This window comes from Maylandia zebra, linkage group LG23, assembly GCF_041146795.1.
Source record: "Maylandia zebra isolate NMK-2024a linkage group LG23, Mzebra_GT3a, whole genome shotgun sequence".
Lineage (NCBI taxonomy): Eukaryota > Metazoa > Chordata > Actinopteri > Cichliformes > Cichlidae > Maylandia > Maylandia zebra.
In genome coordinates this window covers 28,476,790-28,499,588 of record NC_135188.1, presented here as the reverse complement: position 1 = coordinate 28,499,588, position 22,799 = coordinate 28,476,790, and the positions used below count along the sequence as shown (strand labels likewise).

Here is a 22,799-nt window from a genome sequence, read left to right as displayed (position 1 = left end):
AAAAGGCTATGAATAAGATGAATAAGATCATGGAGGTCCAACACTGACAAAATAATGAATGAATGAATAAATGGCTCAAAAAAGTGCCATATACCTTAAATATAAAAATACATAAAATAAGATGAAAATTGGTGTTTCAGATTTTATGTTTTTCATTAATGGTGTTATTTCCTCCTTTTTTTTTTTTGCTCATTTTTTATTTATTTATTTATTTTTATTTATTCATTCCATTCTCCTATTTGAACTTTTTTTTTTTACTTTCTATTTTCTGTTTTTTCCTCTTATTTGTTCTCGTGTGTTTTTTATTTGACTGTTGACTTACCGTATTTCCCGGACTACAAAGCGCACCTGAATATTAGCCGCACAAGCTAAAATCAGGGGAAAATCCTGTTTTGTACATACATTAGCCGCACCTGACTAAAAGCCGCAGGTGTTTCAATGTTGACTTATCATATGTAAGAGAATATGCACAAAGGGAATTGTCAGGAAAGAGATGGCTGTTTGGAGACACACCCCTTTTATTAATATTTTGAAAAACAAGTTATGGGTACATATTTGCACATGTAGTACATAACAGTAACCTACAGCACACCAGAAAATAGATTCGGCCTACCTTTTAGGCTCAGGTGCAGTGACACGGCTTTAACAAGAAGAAAAGTCAGTCATTCACCATCTTTCTCTTCTTCCTGCGCTCTAAAACCACCAAAGTCCTCTTCTCCAATGTCGGAAACGAACAGGCTCAGGATGGCTTCGTCATCCACTCTCCGCTTCTCTCCTTCGTTGTCACTTTCAAAACCAAAGAAATCCTCGTTGTCAGTGTCAGAGTCGAACACCCTCTGAAGGGCCGTGGCGGTGTCCTCCTCTTCATCATGCAGCAGTCCAGCCCTTCAAAATCCGTTGGTGATCGTGGATGTTTGCGCACTTTTCCACGCTGTCAGAATCCACCGGTGGAGTTGGGCATAACTTGCTTTTCGCAAGTTTATCGCCGCTCGTCATCCACGACTCCCGCTGAATGCGTAGCGCTACTTTGAAGTTTGTTTTTCGCGCTACTTCGTACGGCACTACGTTGCCTGGCGGACGGACATGTGACTAACATACCACTCTTGAACCCCGATCCTTCCGCCAGGCAACGTAGTGCCGTACAACAGCGGAACAAACAAAACAAATCGTCTTACGATATCACAAAAATCATGGACAATCCATAGAAAAGCCGCACCTGACTAAAAGCCGCAGGGTTCAAAGCTTGTGCAAAAAGTAGCGGCTTATAGCCCGACAATTACGGTAATTATTTATGTTCCTGTTTTTACTTCATTTTCACTCATTTTATTTAATATTTACTAATTTTGTTAGTCCACAAACAAAACTACTGTAACTTTTTATTGTGAAGCAGAAGCAACTAAACCTACTAGTTTAAATACAAAAAACAGTAAAACATGCATGTTCTGCCTCTCGTGACCTGTTTGGGCTCATAAAGACATTTTCACTCCAGCCGTCACCAACAATAGAAAACCAACGTTAATTGTAAGCAGCGCTAATGTGTCTGCTTTAATATTTGTCTCTTTTTTGTCTTTACCAAAAGCAAACTTACAGATCAACATGGTTTTATTTTATTTATTTATCTATTTATTTATGGTGGACCTGTTAAGTTAAATATAAAACCCTGAAGAAACGATACAGCTAACCTTGAAATGAGAAGCAAGAATTCCTGCTTCCCTCTATAGGACTGATTTCTAAAATAAAATTGGCCTTATTTAAAGAGAAAAATAAATAGAAGGCAATTTCATTAAAGACATTTTTTGGCTTTTGCTTTGGCATCCTCTGTGCTTTCATTTTGTGATTATTGCAGTTCCAATTTCACATTTTGCTTTGGGTGATGGTGAAGGACTGTTTGCTGGATCAGCATGCTTGACATCCATATGCTATATAAGAGCAGATGATGCATTGATAGTTGCTGGTCTTACATTTACACATATTACATTTGTATTTAAGCATTCTTGTCCTGCGGCACAGTCTAGATGTTCCTAACTTGCTAAATTACTTCAGGTACAATCGGTGCTAAAGGTGAAAAAGGAGACAGAGGAGAGAAAGGCTCAAAGGGGGACCAGGGCCCTGTAGGAGCGAAGGGAGATTCAGGTGTCAGCTCTGGCTCTGGTTTCTCTGCACAGGGTGGAGTCCAAGGACAGAAGGTAAGACACCACTTTGTGTCTGTGAGTGTGTTTTTAGTGATCGTATGGCTGATGCACTCAACTGTTTCTTCCTGCTTTTCAGGGTGAAAAAGGTGAAAAGGTATGTAAAGTGTCTGTCCATGTACTCATACACATGCAGTTTGGCTTTTATACATAATGAGCTAAACAAAAATAAGGAGGTCAGCATGTGTACAAATAATCCCTTCAATGCAGAAGCTCAGGATTCAGAAAACTCTAAAATCTCAGTCTCAGAGCCATGAGTTTTGTTTTTCGCACTCGGCTCTGTCCGGTGTCACATATAGTTGAAAAGATGGCCTTATAGGGGGAGGAGCTAAAACTATTTTGAGTTCTGAATCATTGAAGGCTACTCTGGTCGAATCAAGGAATAAAAACATGTTGGAGATGAGCAGAAAGGCTCATGTCAGAATGAATGAATTGAAGCACAAGAGCAGAAATGTCTAAATGCCGATCAGCCGGGAGCAAAACTTATGATACAGATTGAATTTGAAATTTTATTCTTGCCATTAGAAATGATAGAAATTATTTCAGGTTCATCCATAACAACATGTTTTGTTTCTGCTGTCAACAGATCTACTGTGTCTCTGCTAGAGAAACTATTATTGCCTTTATTATACACATAAAGCTTAAAACTATAATTCACATTTAAATTATCTAAACCTGTAACCTAAGTATTAACTAAGTATTACATTCCTTCCAAATCCAACATTCTCACTCACAGGGTGATCTTGGCAAAGGCTACACTGGTAAAAAAGGAGATCGTGGGGCTCAGGGGCCTCCCGGACCACCTGGTCCTACAGGACCTGCAGCTGAGGTGGTCCGACTTGGGGATGGCTCTATTGTGCAGCAGCTGGCCGGACCCCCCGGACCACCAGGACTGCCAGGGTCGGATGGGCCTGCAGGACCTCCTGGAGCTGATGGGGAGCCTGTGAGTACAACGAGGTTTAGAGCTGTTTAATGTTTGGAGGTTCATGTTGCTCAGAGGTTGTTCATTAATCTTTCAGGGTGATCCAGGAGAGGATGGAAGAGCTGTGAGTTTCTCTGTTTTCACATTGAAATATTGCTACAAAAGAAGAATTATTTATAGGCTTTTCCAGATAAATCGATTGAAATATTATCAGTGTAATTTGGGTTTTTTTGCTTCTGTTTCCAGGGTCCTCCTGGGCTGCAGGGTGGTCCAGGAATTCCAGGAGGTCCTGGTGCCAAAGGCGAAAAGGTGCCCTATTTAAGTCATCTGTTTAAAGAAGACACATGGCATTATGTAACGTGATAATCCGTGGTCTTAAAATCCTCCAGGGTGAACGTGGAGAGGGTCAGCCGGGACCCAGAGGCCCCCCAGGTCCACCTGGACCTCCTGGACCTGGTACTGGTGATCGTCCAGTAAGTCCAGGCTCCACACACTCTTTTCATTCATTTCATAACTTCCAAAACTTTTCACTAAACTTATGCTTCTTACAGACATTTGTTGACATGGAGGGCTCGGGATTCCCAGACTTGGATAAAATCCGGGTATGCTTTGTTTTGGGGTTTTTATGTTGTTTTTTTTAACATAAGTAAAAAGTAGTCACTTGAGGTGGTAATATGATTGTTTTGGGATTTGTTATCTAGGGTCCACATGGTCCACCGGGTCTCCCAGGTCCTCCTGGCCCTCCTGGGATCCCTGGTACTTCAGTGGCAGTGGGCCTTGATGGTCCAATAGCTGTTGGACCTCCTGGACCACCTGGGCAAGATGGTGCTCCGGGATTGCCAGTGAGTATTTTACTTTGATTACTTACCATTTTACTTCCTTACCACCCAATGCCTTCATTGTTCTGCTTTTAAATGTTGTTGATGTTTATTTGAGGTATAGTAAATACTGACTCTGTTTTGTGTTTGCTGCTGTAGGGACCCCCTGGTCCTCCTGGGCTACCCGGTCCACCTGGACCTGCAGGAGGAAAGGTAAAGATAGACTCAGTCTGTGGGGCTGTACTATGGTACATGCTAGCAAGAGACAATGTACTCACTAAAAGACTTAATCATTTATTAATAAAATCTGAATGAGAAATTCATTAGTTTTATTTAGTGATTAACCAAAATATTTTAAAGATTTTTATTTTGACCACAAAACAGCAAAAAAAAAATTCAAGAAGGATTTAAATGAATACAGCCTACAATCCTGGACTAAATGTAATGATTCAATAGACATTTCTTTTGAATGTATTGACTATCATATATTTTGTTTTAAATCTTCTTTCCCCAGGGTGACAGTGGTGACCTCGGTCTTCCAGGACCAGCTGGAGAAAAGGTGAGCTTCATTTTTAATTTCAGCCCTTAAAACTCTCATCATTGAAAGCAGAAAGATGTTCCCCACTGAACTGATATGAAAATGTTGTACTTGGTGGCCCATCCATGTACTCTTCACATTCTTTGTTGCTTTCCTTTAGCAAGATGCACAAGGCTCCAGCTTTTTCACCGGCTTGTTCTCTTACTTTACTCCATCCTCTACGGTGTGTAATGGGTTGGTGGTCCTGGGGCATGTCTCTGCTGTGATGATTTATTTTATTTTCTCGAGTTTTCTGCATTATTTACTCTTTATTATTATTATTATTATATTACTATTATTTTCTGTTTTCACAGAATCTTTCAAGACATTGCAGCTGTGAAAGATTCTGTTTCCATAAAAGACTTTCTTCACTCATTTAAGGACCTACTCTGCGTTTCCTTAGTTTCTGTCATGCATATACAAAGCAAGGTGTTCATATTAAAAATGACCAAAGTTTTAATAAATCAGGCTTCACACTGTGCAGATTTTTAGATACTTTCACCAAAAATGGTTTCTTTAAATAGTTACTTGGTACAGGGACCTATGAAGAACAGGCCGTACAGCTCACAAGCACTGGGTACTGCCCCTCAGCAAGCTTCCAGAAGCTGGCTAATCATATGACAGTGTCCTGTTAGAAAGAGACATGCACTAACACGACTTGCTTCAGACATACAGGGCGATGATAAAGAGGCATGTTTGTCCATTGTTGAATTATACAATCAGCTCTAGTACAATCCAAAAATAAATACAGGCACATTAATGAGCATAGTAGGTCCCCAAACCTTAACTGTAACCTTCATCCGCATCTCTATTTAACCTCCAGCTCTGCACGTGCCTGTGTCATGCCACCGTTTGCTCTTCCTGTCCTACTTTTCTTCTCCTCTTTATACAGTGTTGAACATAATCTGACATTACAACTGACCTCTGCCACCTAAGGGCTCTCAGGGTGAACCAGGACAGGTGGGGACATCAGGACAGACTGGCCTGGCAGGGCTTCCAGGTCCAATGGGACCAGTGGGACCACCAGGGCCCCCCGGACCACCTGGGCCACCATATCGTATTGGCTATGTGAGTAGATTCCTTTTCTCCTTTTTTTTGTTTTCTTTTGTTTTTTGTGGACAGATGAGAGCAAGTACCAAGCTAAAAAAAGTTGTTAGTTTGAGGATGCCGGTAGCAACCATTGATATCTACTCTGAAATGTCAACCAGTCCAAACAGTCTGAGTGGATGAGAAGCTAGCAGTGATCAGTTGTTTTGACTTCAAATTATCTCCATACAGGGCGATCAAGATGGATATGAGGTACTCAGTGGTTTGCCTGGACTCAGAGGCGAACCTGGACCCCAGGTAACGAGTTACAAATATGGGAGATTGTTGTTCCTTGTAAATTTTTGTATATCTCATGCTGTCCTGTGCCATATTTTTCCAGGGCCCACCTGGTATTGCAGGTCATCCTGTAAGTATGCCAGAAAAACTGTATGGCTTGAATAAGTTATTTCTTTATGTCCATGATACCGTAATTATTCAGCCCCCTGATTCAATTGTAGAACCACCTTTTGCTGCAATTACAGCTGCCAGTCCTTTAGGGAACGTCTCTACCAGCTTTGCACATTGTTGTGGAAGTTTTCCACTTAAATAAAGCCTGCAGACGAGCGGTGAGCGGTAGCTGACATTCTTTAATCCAAACACACAAAGAACATACAACCAAGCTTGTGGAGCCCCTGCATGACCACGGGGCAGACGGTCAGCAGAGTCTCACTGAGCCTAGCATGGCTCTCAGTTAAATACCTTCTCCAGGAACAAAAGGCAGTACACAGCTGTTTCACACCTTAAGGTTTACACTCCCTTGCTACCTCCCAGAGTCCTTGAAGAGACAAAAGACTCTTCCTGTGGAGTTCCTGTTTCCCCCAACATCCTTACTGCACCCACTCTTAACGTATGAGTGTCAGACATGTTAAAATCCAGTAGCACCAAGGCATCATACAATAATGTGATTAATAAGTGAAAGAAATTCCTATACAACATCTAGAGACTGAAATCCTTGCCCATTCTTCTTTGCAAAACAGCTCCAGTTCAGTCAGATTAGATGGACAGCGTTTGTGAACAGCAGTTTTCAGATCTTGCCACAGATTCTCGATTGGGTTTAGATACCAGACAGGTCAGGAATAAAGTTATTGAGAAATTTATAGCAAGCTTTCCCAAAGATTTCCCAAGCCTTGAACATCCCATGGAGCACTGTTCAACAGCAGTGCAAGCCACTGTAGTATATTTTTTCTTCTTAAACTTTATTGATCCCCATGGGAAAAATTCCTCTTTGCATTTTACCCATTCACCCAGTGAAGCAGTGGGCAGCCATTGGGCGCCCAGGGAGCAGTTTGTAGGAACGGTATCTTGCTCAGGGGTACCTCAGGGTAGCCGTTCAGTGGATTCAAACCCCTGACCTGGAGCCATCCCTGCCCCTATTAACATCAATTCGAATTAGGATTAAATCCAACTATCTCCACAGTAATTTTGCTTTTGTTTAGCGTCCGAGCTATCTTCTTTTTTTGGCATGAGTGTGGCTACTTAAGTCACATAAAGTATAAATTTCACATCAAAGTACAAGGGTCTGAATCAAATATAAAAAGGTGTGCCTCAAGGTTCGACTTTGGGGCCACTTTGGTTTTCTGTTTATTACTGATATCAGTTATATATGTGTTTTCAAATGATTTGTTCAATTATTTGCTCTGTTGTGTATCTGTTAATCACATATTCAGTTGGCTTTTCAGTCTGATAAGCTCTGGGTTAGTTAAAAACATCTAAGACTTGTCTTATTAGACCTGACAATAAAGATTACATTAGTATTTAGCCTAGTTTTAATATCAATAAATTACACATAGAAAAATGAAGATCTAAAAAAATGCTTACAAAATTTTTTATAGACTCTTACTATAGAGTAGTATAAATGTCTGTATTTGTCTGTATATGCAGTATTCCCTCCTTAATGTGTGGATCAGTCTCAGTGCAACATCGTCACACACAAAGTGATTATTAAAACGTGTGTGTTTTAATAATATTTATTATAATCCTTCATATCCTTTTTTTTTTAATTTTCATATTTGTGATCCATCATTCACGCACTTTCATCAAAGCACTTTTTTTTAGCCCACATTCACACTCTGATGCATACATCACAGAACAACTTAGGGTTCAGTATCTTGCCCAAGGATACTTACAGTAGTCATTACATCTACATGAGTCCTATATTGTTTCACAATTCATAAGCACAGTTTTTTAACCCCCCAAAATCCTGGATATTAAGTGAGAAACCATACCTATGTTTTATATGTACATTAACATAAATGAAAAAAGTCTTCCAAAGTTTGTCTTATTAACAATATTAGTAGCAGCATTCCATTTTAATTCAGTGAATTTATGTCATACTTTTATGAATTCACCACTCCTGTAAAGAATATGTTTTACTGTTTTTTTAGGGAAATCCAGGTTTACCAGGAACACCTGGTAGCAAAGGAGCAGAAGGACCACGAGGTCCTCCTGGGATCCCTGGCTTGAATGGTTCAACTGGAGAAAAAGTATGGCTAACATTAGTGTTACTGTACACTTACTAGTATTAATGATATGGTCTTCTAATACAGTATCCTGATTCTTTTTTAGGGTCCAAAGGGAGACAGTGGCGAGAAAGGAGAGAGGGTGAGTTGAATGCAGACTTAAAGTTGTTAGGAAGCTCTTCATTTCATATCAGCTTCATCAGCATATGCAGTTCCCAAATAACCTTTTAGTTATTATAATTTATCTAGAGTTTACTGTCTATCTAAATCGATGAAAGGAATGTGTATGTAGGATAATTTGTCATAGATCATGTGATCTCTTTGAAGATTTCTTTAGAACAGAAGCAACACGTGCAAGATCGCAAGTGCTTCAAAGTTCTGTTTGGGCCTACCTATTTTTTCATTTGTTTTATTGAATTCATGCAAACTTTCCTTTTGTGGAGTTTAGTTATATGCCGATGACAGCAATTATAGTTACCAACAAAACTTTCTTTGAAGGTTTCTACATTAGGTCCTTTTATTTCTGTATGTCTCAATGTTATGATCGCTGACCATCGGATTGAGTTATATGCAGATGATGCCTTTATATTGGAGCGACCGTGGCTCAGGGGGTTGGGAATCGCATCTGTAACCGGAAGGTTGCCGGTTCGATCCCTGGACTTTCTGTCCTGGTCGTTGTGTCCTTGGGCAAGACACTTTACCCTACTTGCCTACAGGTTTTGGCCAGAGGGGCCGATGGCGCGATATGGCAGCCTCGCTTCTGTCAGTCTGCCCCAGGGCAGCTGTGGCTACAACTGTAGCTGCCTCCACCAGTGTGTGAATGAATAGTGGTATTGTAAAGCGCTTTGGGTGCCTTGAAAAGCGCTATATAAAATCCAATCCATTATTATTCAGTACCAGTCAAAAGTTTCATATGCATGTTCAATATTCAATAATGCAATATTCATTCAGACAAGGACTCGATTAAACTATGCTCTGAACATATTGCATACTCACCCATTTCTGCCTGATAATGCACCAATTTGTAACAGGGTTTGCCAGGAAGAGATGGTGGACCACCTGGACCTCCAGGCCCTCCTGGACCTCCAGGACAGATCATCTACCAGCCAGGAGGAGATGTGAGTCTTCATTCAACTTGTAAATGTACAGAGGTTGAATGATTCTGGATTAATATGTGAAATAACACTAACCCACACAGCACAGCCTGTCTAAATCGATTTTCCTCCTGATGTTACTCATCTACACTAATAGCCACAGCATGCTTGTTTGCTCATTCACATTCATACTAACTGACCTAACTTTGTCTTGCTAGTATAACGACCTTTATTGGAATGAAGCAGGGCAGGTAGGTGGATGCGCCCCTCAGTCCCCTAACAATCTTATCAAAAGCGTCGCCACAAAACATTAAGTTGAGAGAATATTTTAGCATTTTCAAACTGCGTTTCTTTTTCAGGTTGGACCAGGTATTCCAGGCAGGGCAGGATTCCCAGTACGTATCACCATGATCATCAAACAGTTGAGCCTGTAGGAAACCAACTGATTCAAAACAATGCAAGTAAGTGATTATTTTGTGTGTATGGATTTAGGGCCCAATGGGACCAAAAGGGGAAAAAGGGAACCCAGGGCCACCAGGATATGCACCTAAGGTAGGTGCATATCTTTGTTTGTTCATTTCACATTTTAAGACATGTATATTCATTATATTTTGTGCACCATTGTTTTTTAATTTAATACATTTTCATATTAACATGATTTCACATGATTTTTAATTACATTCCTCTCAGTAAGTGACATACTTTTTACTTTCCAAATTATTTAACACAATTTGTGTTAAAGTAACAGGAAACGAATGGAGTTCAATATTTTAATATCAACAATATTTTTTAAAAGCCTTGTGACTTAAATACTGTTTCCAGTAGTATTTTTGTAAGTTCTTGCTTTTTGTTCAGGGAGAAAAAGGAGAGCCTAGTGTCATCACGGGGCCTGATGGGAGACCTCTATTCCTGGGAGGCTTGACAGGACAGCCGGTAAATAAATCAAGTTAAAAAAAATCTGTCATTATGGACTTTGATGATAGAAACAAAGTATTTATCCAGCTGCCTTAGTGTCGATCCGATACCGATATCAGTGTTGGCATGGATAGTTCTAGTTCAGGTGATCATTCCTAATATGTTTAAATCAAAATATCACTGTGTGTGATGTTTACAGTGTGCTTGTGTCTTAATTTGCAGGGCGAGAGAGGAAGTCCTGGCCCAATGGGATTTCCAGTATGTTGTCTAAATTTTAAAAGTTCACAACTTTAGACTTGTTTAACAAGTTAGCAAAATCAGATTAGTATAACGAGCTTCAATGTACATTTTTCTCCAGGGTCCACAAGGTCCTCAAGGCCAGAAGGGGGAGATTGGTTTTCCTGGCCGATCGGTAAGTTTGGCATCTTTACAAAGATTTCATGATAAGCCTTCACATAGTTAGGCAGGTATTTGACTGGAGTAATGACACAAACAACTGCCCAGTAGGGAAATATCACCCTTGATGCTGATCTCATGGCTACAAATATAAAGTGTAAAAGTATGAAGTCAGAAATGTAGTGGTTTGTGCAAATACTATGGCAATCAGTTGATTCTTCATATTAGATTTATGTGACAGCAACTGTGAAAAGAGAACAACAGTGGAGTCCAATCTTAGGAAGCTTTGATTTGCAGGGTTGAGAGGGAAGACGGTATTAATAATTAATTATTTTTTTAGAAGTTCATTATGTCAGAATGTAACTGTGACATTCTGCAACCTTGTTTTAGGGTCGACCAGGACTAAACGGTGCCAAAGGAGAGAAGGGAGATGCAGGCAGTGGATCTGGATACGGATACCCTGTGAGTGCTGAAGATTTGACTTTGCCTTTTTATCAGATCCTGATTTCAATCCATTTGTCATCTTTTACAGAAACAGTAATCAATATTATTTTTTGTGTCTCAGGGACCACCAGGCCGACCAGGGCCCCCTGGGCCTCCCGGACCTCCTGTTCCTATTGACAGACTCGGAGTGAGTCCAGACATGATATTTTCCTGTTGTGGTGCATATATCGGTCAAAATGGGTTAAAGTTCCCTAATTCTTTCCTTTTAATTTCAGGGATATGATTACTCCAGGTATTACGCTGGTGAGTTCACTTCAAATTCAATGTTAGATGCCAACGTTATGAGAAACATTTTAAGAAGTACAATATATTACCTTAATATCTGTATGGTGAATGTGAAGCGTCATGGTTAGCTTGGCTTAGCAGAAAGGCTGGAAGATATCCAACAGCTGTCTGATCTCGGTCCAGCAGTTAAAAAACCTCCAAAAATCTCAAAAAGATTTCTCCCCACAGTGATTTTAGAGTTAAAAAGGGTTTAGGTGGAGAGCTGTGTTTGAATTACACCGTCCCACTGGTGGAGTTTAGCAGTAACTAAAAGGTTCAGAAGCAGCAGTTGTTTGGCCTCTATGTTTGGCCTGACTCTAATAACGGGTCGTTATCCTTTGCAGTTACAGTAAATAAAGTCAGGATTTGAGGAAATGCTGTGTTCTTGCGGTTGTTTAACTTGTTGTTTTTTAACAGTTAAAGGAGAGAAAGGAGATCGGGGACCACCAGGTAACGTCCCTGACAGACGTGTAAATGTTTAAAGTTTTCAGTCTGTGGACAAATTTAAGGCAAGACATTTTTGTCTGTTCCAGGTTTTGGATCAAACATTGACATTTACAGTTTAAAGGTAATCCCTCGCCTTTGCACACTTTAGATTTTATGTCTTTATATTTTAAGATTAAGTTGTTCAAATCGGTTTGAGTTTTGATTGTACTGCTGGCTTTCTCTCTGATTTTTAATGTGTCTACCCAGAATGAGCTGAAAGGTGAAAGTGGCATGAAAGGAGAGAAAGGAGAGCCAGGCGGAGGATATTATGACCCCCGGTATGGAGGAAGCGGAGTCGGAGCCCCGGGAGTGCCTGGACCTCCAGTACGATCACACTCTGGAAAACATACTGCCACTTCATGTTTTTAAAGATGCTGTAAATCAGACTCTGTGTCCTCCTGTCTTATTAGGGCCCTAAAGGAGACTCCATTATTGGCCCACCAGGCCCCCAGGGGCCACCTGGACCACCTGGAAGAGGGTATGATGGACCACCTGGACCACCAGGGCCACCTGGACCTCCAGGAGCATCACTAGATGGATCTTACAGAGGCACACAGAGTGAGTTAAACTGGAAAACATCCCTTAAATATGAAAGACTTCTTAAAAGAAGGTGATTTATTAAAATTTGAATGACTTGCTGCTCCTTTAATTTAAACCCCACCTGGATTAACAGTCTTGCATTTTAAAGTGTCCTCTGAGTTTTTGTGCATGAAGAGCTGCTTATCATTTCTAAAAATTTCCCCACATATACAAGAAAACTTTATGTGATAGATGGAATTCTGGCAGGTTTGTCATCAACAAAAGCCTCTGATACAAAAGTGCCTGTAAAAGTTAAACCTCCTGCTTATATTCACTTTTAAACTAGTTTTTTGGTTTTTGGTTTTAAGAATTTGGGCAATGATGTAGCATTTAAAGTGTGCTGAATTATCTGTTCATTGTCTACCCATAGATAACTATCATTTTATTACTTTATACTGAAGAAAACTTCACTGCATCATTGCATTTCAACTCTGTGTGCTCAGATTCATGTCTTTTGAGAAGGCGTTCTCTTTTCCATGTCTGGCGCCTGCAACGATAACGATAATGCTTATCCAAGCATTTAGCCTATGTTTAACAAATCTGTGCTTGAACCACAGCTATCAGTATTCCTGGACCACCAGGACCCCCTGGACCTCCTGGAGTGCCTGGTGTGACCTCTGGGGTGAGTAAAACTTTTGTTTATTTTCTGGTTGTCTGTCATGAACTTTAAAAAAAATGTTGGGCGTTCAAATTTTAAAGAGCTGGAAATTATCATTGATTACCTCAATGGATTAGCATAAAACTTGGAAGTCCATCCAGTTTTGTTTTTTTTAAATAATTTTCTAAAACCACAACAAAAACACACGTGTCGGCTGCACAGTAATCCACATTGTGGTCTGTGTTTGCAGGTGACAGTGTTGAGGTCTTACGAAACGATGACAGCTACAGCTAGAAGACAACCTGAGGGCTCTCTGGTGTACATACTAGACCAAACAGATCTCTACCTACGAGTCCGAGATGGAGTTCGTCAAGTCCAGGTGAAACATTCATCTTCATAAATCAGCCGGAAAGATGCAAAAATACTTCAACTGTGGAGTTTTTATCTATATTCATTCTGTTTTTTCTTATTTTTCAGCTTGGGGAGTACATCGCTTTCCCCAGGGAGGATGTGAGCATAATTTTATTTGTCTTTTATCTGGTAATTCAGGTATATAGCGTGCCCAGTTTTAACAAGCCACATGCTGCATATTTAGGGTAATGAGGTTGCTGCTGTGGAGCCTCCGCCAGTTGTCCCTTACTTCCAAGACCACCACTCCCACGCGGGCACCTCCACCAACCACTTCAACCAGCCGCATGAGAGTCCGGCCCAACCACATGCTGAGCCTGACTATAAACCTACTTACGTCGATCCCAGATACCAGCCTGATTCGCGGTATCAGTCAGAACCACGGTACCCGGAACTAACAGATCCCAGGTTTCCAAGTTATACAGACCGGTTAAACTCGCCTGATAACAGGTATTATGTTGTGGACACTCGTTACCCGATCACCACTCCACGAAGACCACCCCCACGTCAACCCCAGAGTCCGGTCCACCATCACACTTCTGGGCCAGTGGTAAGACAAACCACTTGGTGCATCTCAAAGTCTAGCTACTCACATTGTAAGAATACATTTTTACTTCTTGGCATGTTTCCCCACAGCTCCACCTGATTGCTCTGAACAGCCCTCAGACCGGCTCCATGCGGGGCATCCGCGGTGCAGACTTCCTGTGCTTCACCCAGGCTCAGGGCATCGGGATGAAGGGAACTTTCCGGGCCTTCCTGTCTTCCAGACTCCAGGATCTCCACAGCATCGTCCGCAAAACTGACAGACATAATTTATCAGTAGTCAACTTGAAGGTAGTTAAACAGTGTTCTCACCCAACCTGACGTGACCGGTGTCTCGTGAAAGTTTATGCATTGCTCTCACAGACTGTATAAAATAGATGGACATAATCTCAGTGACATCACCTGTTCTCTTCCTGCTGTGACTTTATCCTTACAGTTACAGCCATGTTGGCCTTTAGAGCCATGAGGGACTATATTTAGATGGAAGGGTACAGATTAGTGTTAAATAATAGACGAATAAAATATAGAAATTCATTCAGTAAAACTGGAGCACAAGAAGCCAAGATCTTTATCGATTAAAAATGCTCTAGAAGACACCACTGACTCAGGAGCAAGCTAGCAACTACAGCTGCCCATCAGTCAGTCAAAGATACCGCTATGCTAAGTTTCAGATCGAAGTTCGCTTCAGCTGTAATCTCTCTGTTAGGCTATGATTATAAGAGGGCAAAATTGAGGCAAAAACCTGCAGTTCCTCTAATGGCCACTTGAGACTGGTCAAAGAAGTAAGTCAGTCACGCTAAAGTTCCACATTCAAAAGGACAAAAACCTACAGCAGAAGTAAACATATTTACAGCCCAGTATAAACACATAAAGTTTATGAATCACTAATTTGACCCTTCACATCAACTGTACACCGGGCTAATTATTTGCATTACTGTGCTGTTTGGATTTTGTAAAGACTTAAATTGAGGGAGGGCGTGTCTGTTTTTAAAATGCGTGCCATCACAGGACACTCTAATTTGTAAAGCATTCTTCAGCAATAGTTCTCCCGGATTTCTTTTTTCACTCATTTGTCAGTCTAGTCTTTGTACCTGAACATTTTTAAAGGAATATAAACCATTTAACACTGACCTGTGCATCATTCAGTGATAAAAGAGGTAGCTAACACAAGGAATGAGTTATACATTGTATTGTTAGACACTTTGTTACTAGCAGCCTGTCACAGACCACATCATTTGTTCCCATTTCTTTGGTTGAATCAATGAAAAATGCCAAAGATAACACAGTTTGACAGACATAAAATATTATTTTTGCGACAAAGTGATTTACAAAGAGCTATTAGCTGAAAACTTGGCATATTTTAGGATATTGTGTAGTGTGTCCTTAAAACAACTGAGAATGGTAGGTATGAATATCAAACAAAAACTGGTCTGAGCAGGTGCCAGTTTAGCTAAGTTGGATGAGCAGGCGACCATATGCCACATGGGTAAGAGTGGCTGGCCTGGGTTCAAGTCCAGCCCTTTGCCCCATGTCTCTCTTTACCTTCGCTTTCCTGTTAGTCTTCACTGAGTCTGTCTAATAAAGCCAGAAAAAGTCCAAAAACAATATGCTGAAGAAAAAAAAACTTGAGTCAATGGCAAAGGTTCTGATGGAGTGATGAATGCAAATCCTTGGTTCAGCTTCTCGGTGCGCACAGAGATGTGTGGCACTATGATTATTTCCATCCTTTTCATACAGTCTGTGGAACTGAGTCACTATTAAAGCCAGCCTCAAATACTCGCTTAAGTGTTGACTCATTTTAAAGCTTTGACATTCCCAACAAAGTGTAATTTGACTCATTCATGTGCCTCGCGTTCACCAGGACGAGGTTCTGTTTGACAGCTGGGACGACATCTTCAGTGGCGGCAGAATGAAGGAAAACGTGTCAATCTACTCGTTTGATGGCAAGGACGTTCTTCACGACAACACATGGTGAGGCTCAAATCAGCATGAATCGTAACATTACATTAGCATTACGTCTTTAAGGCTTGCTACGGAATGACGCTTTTCTGTTTCTTCACAGGCCAGAGAAGATGGTCTGGCACGGGTCGACTAGCAGAGGCGAGCGGCACGTCGACAGCTTCTGCGAGACGTGGCGCGTGGGCGAACACGCGCTGACCGGCATGGCGTCGCCGCTGCAGAGTGGCAGTTTGCTGCAGCAGAGCTCCAGCAGCTGCTCCAGCTCCAACGTCGTGCTGTGCATCGAGAACAGCGCCGGCCACTCCAGGAGATAGACACGGACACCGTTTTTGTCCACACACAAACACGCACACACTATGATGTGCCTTTGTAAATATGAATTTTCTAAAGAATAATTCGTTTATGTATGTTAACTCCTACTCTATGGTGCTACACAGGATTACCCACGCAAGTTAAGCTCAGGTGACCTACTGTAACTGTCTCTGGCAGCCATGTTGGTGCAGCTTCTCTGTCATTTCTTTTGCTGTTTGAAAGTTGCCAGCTAGCAGTGTCTCTAATAATCATAACCACCGCTAGCTTAAGGTTGTGCACCACAGAAGAAGTAGACTGATAAATATATCAGTGATAAGTGAAACAGAAAAATCAGTTTATAGAAAGAATTCTGCTCTGTGACTAAAGTCCATATCTGGTCTGTTAAACTGTCATTTTTCAATTTCTGTGACCCCCTTGGCAACTTACAACACCCTGCAGCAGAGAACACATCGTGACTAGTGTGATTAGATTTATCTCAGAGAGGTTATACTGTACCACGAGAAACTATGTCTGAACCACTGCAATGTTTATGTTTGTGTCTCTGGGCTGAGAAAAAGTGTTAAAATGGTTTAAATAAGGTTTTCTGTGCCTTTAACTACACAGCTAGTTTTTATATAGAGTGAAAATGGATATTAGTCAAACAAATTATGATAATGTAATGTTCAGTGTCCAAGAGCAAAGTAAACATGGATTATTTTGTATGTGAAGTGTGTGTTTTAAGCTTCTTTACACTGATTTTATCTGTAACCCACAGACTTTTACTCTGCTTCAAGGGAAGATATTTTCAAATTGTATTTTTAGCCATAACAGAGGGATATTTATTTTTTTTCTAAACTATGCTTTGCCTATAATTTGCGATGTGAGTCCAGTACATGCGCAAAGTAAGAATGAGTTTGTTTGCAGTCACAGGAAGCAAACAAATCACATACATCATGCCGAGGATTCAGCCATAAATCTGTCATGTCGTGTGTTTTTGCTGGCTTTTTGCCCACTGCCACTCTAGTGGAGAGGTTTCATGTAACCAATGCAGTGAAATGTGCATTAACTGTTGTGCCTTCTGTCATGTGAGCAACACGCTGAAATGCTTTGTTTCTCTTAATAAATTTGTGTGGAAAAAAGTGCAAGTTTAATCGTAAGTCGTGGATCTCATCATCTGCTGGTTTACCAGCGGCCTTTAAGAAGTTTGTACATGTGCTGATTACTTCTGAGACCTAATGGGACAAAACATTAATCACAGTTTGTTTACAAACACTCTGTATACACTTCATTTCTCATTTAACTGTAGCCTTAAAAACTATATTTGTATTAATGATAAAGTAGTATTATGCTTATTTCCAACTCCATGAGTCAAAATTACCCTTGTTTATCTTATACAGGGGATTGATGGTTGTTTGCTGATATTGGCGATGATACTGAATTGTTATAATTAATGTTGGTCCAGATTCAACATTGCAAGTGACTAATCACATTGTTATGATGTAATAGTTTTGTGATGCGGAAAAAAAATGCTGATGCCCACTCGGGAAAAAATCCAAAATAGGGTCAGGATTAGAGTTGGGGGTTGGGATGTGATCGTGGTTAGGGTTAGGGTTACAAGACTGTGGTTAGGGTTTGGTGTGATGGTGTTTTAACATCACATCGCAAAACTATGACATCAAAGCAATGTGACTGGTTACCTGCAATGTTGAACCTGGACCAACATTAGTGCTGATGAACCAGAACAACATAAAGACGACGACATCAGTTCATGTATCTTTTCCCAGCTCCTCCGTTCAGCCTTTCTGTTTTAGCCCCTCCCCCTTTTAAGGCCACACTTAAACAACACTGGTAACAAAGGAACCATGCTGATACATCATTTTTGTTCCTTTAAATTAAGTTTCTTCTGATTGGCTGCCCCTCACAAACAAAAAGTTTGAACAACAAATGGTTGGGGTTTCTGCATCCTTGAGAGGACCATATTTGAGATTGCTGTTCTGTATGATGTGATGCAGAGCCAACAGTAGAATAAACAGCAGAAGCTGCGCATATAGACTAATTTGAAATCCACTTTTTCAATGATTGACACTTTTATTTTATTTTGACAAAAGAAGAAGATGACCACAGAAAACACCACTTGTCAGCATAACTTTGTTTATCCTTTATCCTAAACACCTCTACAAGTCATCACCACCCAACAGTTATCCTGGGCTACAATTAAACCACCACTTTAACTGATCCACCACTCATATTAATAAACCAAACAGAATAAATAAAAAAACATATATACATATAAACCGACATGTACAGATACTCATTAACATGGTGGGGCAAAAAAGTATTTAGTCAGCCAGCAGTTGTGCAAGTTCTCCCACTTAAAACGATGAGAGACGCCTGTAATTTTCATCATAGGTGTACCTCAACTATGAGAGACAAAATGAGGGGGGAAAAAACCTAGAAAATCACACTGCAAATAAATTCTTTAAAAGTCAGACAAATTATGGTGTAATATGTATTATGGTCTTGAGGACTTTTAACTGTTTTTACAGGTTTCACGAAGCTTCCTACTGATCTCCTTTAAAGTGACAGAAAAGGGAGTTTCACTAGTTCTGCTTATTTAAGCTCAAAGTGTCTCACGATGTGAAATGAGTTAGACATTCCTGCTGTAGAAGACTGCATTTCCTTATACCACTCTTTCTGATTTGTCACCATCTTCTCCACCATGTGACCCCTTTTTCATTTCTTCTAATGTGTCTCTGTCTTCATGAGCATATCCCTCTGTGCTGCCATCATCACTAACATCGGCAGCAGTGTTGTCCTTGCTGCAGCAGCACAAGCATGGCAGCAACGTGTCAACAGGCCAAGGAGGGCTTTTAGGGTCTTTGCTATAGAAAAGATGAATACAGGGGCAGGGAGAAGAGCATAAATGAAAATGAACACAGACTGCTGGATGGCTATGGTAAGAGGAATGGTAAAAATAAAAAGGACCCTATGCAGAAGATAGAGTAGGAAACAAGTGTTTTTTCTTATGCAGCCCAACTGTGGGAACATAATGAAGACACAATGGAGTACATAACGGTATACTTCCGACCATAAGGATCCTTCACTGTACTCGACAATGCTCAGAAATATCCAAGCACACACAAACTTAAAGACAAATGGGTACCTTTCCAGATCAATACACATCCTGAAGTTAAGACCGGCAATCCCACCATAGAGGTAGTGAGTGACGTGTTGGTCGCGAACGAAACGGCTCTTAGAGCCGACTCTTTGACATGAACGATGTGAGCCGGCTCCTTATTTGGAGCCGTGTTTTTTTTCTTCTTCTTTCTCTCTCGCACTTTTATCCACTTCACTCCACACGCCAGCCAATAAAATTCATTATTTATTTTACATTAGTAATTCCTTTTTTGAATAATTTTATATTGTTGTTGATAATAAAGTAATTAAAGCAACAAAACAACCTGAAGAGCCGGTTAGGAGCCGAAAGAGCTGGCTCTTTTTAGTGAGTCGAGCCGAAAAAGCATCTAGGTGTTTTCTAATGACTTTCTCTTGTGCAGAGTCAGGTGCAATGCTATTCTGCAACTCGAGGCCTTGATGGTTTAATAAACTGAAATAGAAACAGGTACTGTTTTGTGTTCTTGTGCACTGAAATTGAGTTAATTTAATAGTGAAGTGGCTAAATTTGTTACTGTTGTGATAGTAGTGCAACTGTTAGCTTGTGTAGATCCTGACAATGCTCGCCTTTTTGCTTTGTGTTTTTTGTCAAAGTGTAAACATTTTAAAAAAAATATAGATATCTTTTGGCTAGGCTAACTTCAAGTTATCTAGCCATCCTGACACACTTACTATATTTTCTGGAAGAAAATATTAATCATGACAATAATAACCTTACTTGTTCAGCAGTTTGTAAACCAGATGGTTATAAAGTGCCTCACAATTTAGATAAAACATTTTCAAAATAAGTGACTAAAATAAAGAAAGGAGAATTTCTGTTCTACTGAAACTTACAACTATCACCTTACATTGTGACAGTTGAAGACAAATTAATATTTGAATACTTCTTTTAACTTTAGGACTAGCTGTTTTTGCTCTTGTTTAACTGACTAGTAATATAACATGCTCTGTTTTGCTTGACTAACTTCTTAGTTCTCAGAGAAGTCCAGTCGGCCGGCTCAAATTCGGGTAGAAAATCATAAATTTAGTTTGTTCTTTTTTACTCAGATAACAAAGTTAGTTTTAGTTTAAAACAAAACAGATTTCTAAAATATTTTTTGTTTGTTTTTATTTTATGGCACGTGGTAAAAAAAAAAATTGTTAAGCATTGTATTTCTCTAAAATAGTTGAATAGAAAAAAATGTTTGTTTAACCAAAAGTTGGGTGGAGGCTCTGCATATACTGTATTTACATGCTTGTGAATGAAAGTGATCCAGAAGTTCTTTTTTTGCCTGTCCCGATCAGCACTGCAGCAATCTGAAGGCCAAGAAAAATGCAAATGTTTTCCCAAGTGGATCAATATGACTTTGCCATACTGGTCCACTTGATTGATCTTTATTTATTTATGTTTTTATTTTTTTTAAGTAATTACAATCAGAACAGACAGGACCGGAGGATAGGAAAGGAAAAAATGTAGACAAGAGAAGTTGGGAAAATGCTCAAGAAAAGGAGAGGGAAAGAAAAACAGAGGGGAAGAGGGATAGAGACACAAAAAATCCACTAGATCACCTGCTGGGGAAAAAAAGAATAAAACAAGCAAAAAGACAACAACACAGTAGGGAAATCACAGCAACAACCTAGATAAGCATAAGTAACAGTAAATAATAAATACTGAATTTTACTGAGCCACATACAAGACCGACAGGGCATGATATGATAAAAGGCTGCAACCAAGGAAGATAATGTGTTTCTGTGCACACCTGTGTGCACACCTGTATGCATAAGTGTGCTTGTACTCCAAAGCTTTCTCCCTGTAGTAGGTGTGGGGAGCCATAGCCCATAGCCCTGTCCCCCAGGGCATGAAGCAGGCATGGAGGAGATCCAGGCCCCAGACATCTAGAGGACCCCCGGAGCACAAAAGCCCAAGGAAGACCACTGGAGGGGCGACCGTGCCACACTCCTAGAAAAGAGCTAAGGAGAGCCCCATACGACGTCCACATGGCACGGACAGAGCCCCCAGATGCCAGGCCCCACTAAACAGCTGCCGGGAATGAGCCAGTACACACCCAAGCACCCAGCCCCGGACACAGAGAACCACCAACACACCGATGGGTGAGGGCATCAGCCACTGGCAGGGAGTGTGGTGGGGGGAGACAGGCATTTGAGGGGCTCTGAGATGTTCTCAGAGAGGTGGAGTGTAAGACCTGACCTGACACATAAACAAAGACAAACAGGCTTACACAGACACAAATCCCAGAAATGAAAAGAAAGTGTTCCTGTGCACCACCAACAGGCAACAATGACTTGCGCTATGTGTACCTAATAAGCAAATAATGGATAGTACAGGCAAATAGTTTCTTATAATGCATTCATCATTATAAGATATAGTGACACACAACAATGAACGATGAAGTCAGATTTTTGCAAGAAACAATGAAACAAGTACACTGCAAGTACTTTCTGGGATGCGAGCCAAATTATGGAAACACCTGCAAAACCTGTGACTAAGGCACAAGTAGCCTGTAATTAAGTAACATGTAACAAATTTTACTCAAAAATTAATTACAATAAGACTTTACATAAAATATTTTGTTCTGGCATTTTTTTTAATGTGTTGTTAAGTGAGAAAATGGATACCTTGAGATGTACCCTATGAACTTCATGCTTGGAAGTCTTTCATAAATGTTCTAAATTGCAACAATTTCTCCTAAAATTTGGAATATTTTCATTTATCTAGGGACAAAAATTTATTGAATGGCACTTCACTTTTTTTTTTTCATTTCACTTACAGCCTGCCTAAACACAGTCCAAACCTGAGTATGAACATGTCAGTGGAGTCATTGAATCATGCACATAATCCATCCAGGTAAGTAAATCCCAAAAAGTTGATTCTGTTCATCTGGAGGTAGCATTTCCAGTGGGAGAAACATTTTGTCACCCATCCAAGTGACTTCTGAAGAAGTTGTACAGAGGTGAGAGTCAAATGCAACTTGGCAGGACCCAACAGGCTGCTGAGAAATCATTTTTCTTAGTGTTTTTGTTAATAAACAGCACATCCTGAAGGCCTCAAACAGAACCGGTTTGGTATGATCCCAGATTTGGTCAGACAAACAATAACAGCTTTAAGAGAAAACCATTATTTGAAAAATTTTCTGTAGAACAACAAAGGTTTGAAATAGCAAAACTATTGTTTTTTCCCCTTTGATTTCAGTTGCTGTGACCACTTTGGATGATGTTGCTTTCCCAGAAGAAATGAGTGGATGGAGATGACCTTGCTCCTATTTATATCTCATGGTTGTTGGGCTGCAGCCAAGGTTCAAAGTTCTGCTGTTTCTGTACAGCTGCTTGACAAACATCTGTGGCATCTAACCTCTTATATTTATAATTGAATAAATATTATAAGTAATTATATAAAGACTATATGTATATGAATATTATATTGATGTGTGAATTTTATATGAATACAATAAGATAAAGAAATTTATCTTATATTATATTCTCAATATAATTTATTTTTGGTTCTCACACAGTTTATAATGAATTCCAATTGTGTTAATA

The 22,799-nt window shown here is 40.1% G+C and overlaps 1 protein-coding gene and 1 long non-coding RNA gene across 7 annotated transcripts in view; both read left to right on the top strand.

Moving 5' to 3' along the window:
- Positions 1-17,239, top strand: part of LOC101487296 (uncharacterized) — a 70,871-nt gene extending 53,632 nt beyond the window's left edge. For 4 of the 6 annotated variants that reach the window (XM_004563354.4, XM_004563353.4, XM_012922474.3 and 1 more), the window contains 37 exons: positions 2,044-2,186; positions 2,269-2,286; positions 2,926-3,132; positions 3,209-3,235; positions 3,358-3,420; positions 3,501-3,584; positions 3,663-3,713; positions 3,813-3,953; positions 4,089-4,142; positions 4,444-4,488; positions 4,628-4,690; positions 5,443-5,574; positions 5,785-5,850; positions 5,933-5,959; positions 7,977-8,075; positions 8,158-8,193; positions 9,083-9,169; positions 9,364-9,396; positions 9,505-9,540; positions 9,638-9,697; positions 10,001-10,078; positions 10,283-10,318; positions 10,419-10,472; positions 10,847-10,918; positions 11,022-11,087; positions 11,176-11,203; positions 11,642-11,674; positions 11,758-11,792; positions 11,918-12,034; positions 12,121-12,268; positions 12,847-12,911; positions 13,138-13,266; positions 13,365-13,397; positions 13,483-13,845; positions 13,932-14,129; positions 15,700-15,809; positions 15,901-17,239. In XM_004563354.4, the coding sequence (XP_004563411.3) occupies positions 2,044-2,186; positions 2,269-2,286; positions 2,926-3,132; positions 3,209-3,235; positions 3,358-3,420; positions 3,501-3,584; positions 3,663-3,713; positions 3,813-3,953; positions 4,089-4,142; positions 4,444-4,488; positions 4,628-4,690; positions 5,443-5,574; positions 5,785-5,850; positions 5,933-5,959; positions 7,977-8,075; positions 8,158-8,193; positions 9,083-9,169; positions 9,364-9,396; positions 9,505-9,540; positions 9,638-9,697; positions 10,001-10,078; positions 10,283-10,318; positions 10,419-10,472; positions 10,847-10,918; positions 11,022-11,087; positions 11,176-11,203; positions 11,642-11,674; positions 11,758-11,792; positions 11,918-12,034; positions 12,121-12,268; positions 12,847-12,911; positions 13,138-13,266; positions 13,365-13,397; positions 13,483-13,845; positions 13,932-14,129; positions 15,700-15,809; positions 15,901-16,111 (3,248 nt within the window). In that variant the 3' untranslated portion in view covers positions 16,112-17,239. The remainder of the gene's footprint in view (positions 1-2,043; positions 2,187-2,268; positions 2,287-2,925; positions 3,133-3,208; positions 3,236-3,357; positions 3,421-3,500; positions 3,585-3,662; positions 3,714-3,812; positions 3,954-4,088; positions 4,143-4,443; positions 4,489-4,627; positions 4,691-5,442; positions 5,575-5,784; positions 5,851-5,932; positions 5,960-7,976; positions 8,076-8,157; positions 8,194-9,082; positions 9,170-9,363; positions 9,397-9,504; positions 9,541-9,637; positions 9,698-10,000; positions 10,079-10,282; positions 10,319-10,418; positions 10,473-10,846; positions 10,919-11,021; positions 11,088-11,175; positions 11,204-11,641; positions 11,675-11,757; positions 11,793-11,917; positions 12,035-12,120; positions 12,269-12,846; positions 12,912-13,137; positions 13,267-13,364; positions 13,398-13,482; positions 13,846-13,931; positions 14,130-15,699; positions 15,810-15,900) is intronic. The other 2 variants (XM_012922473.3, XM_012922472.3) reach the window with 2 other exon arrangements.
- A 3,965-nt stretch (positions 17,240-21,204) lies between these two features.
- LOC143415088 (uncharacterized) lies at positions 21,205-22,567 on the top strand. Its single transcript, XR_013095695.1, has 3 exons — positions 21,205-21,353; positions 22,033-22,107; positions 22,453-22,567. It is a non-coding gene; the product is annotated as an uncharacterized LOC143415088 (long non-coding RNA).
- The last annotated feature ends 232 nt before the right edge of the window (positions 22,568-22,799 follow it).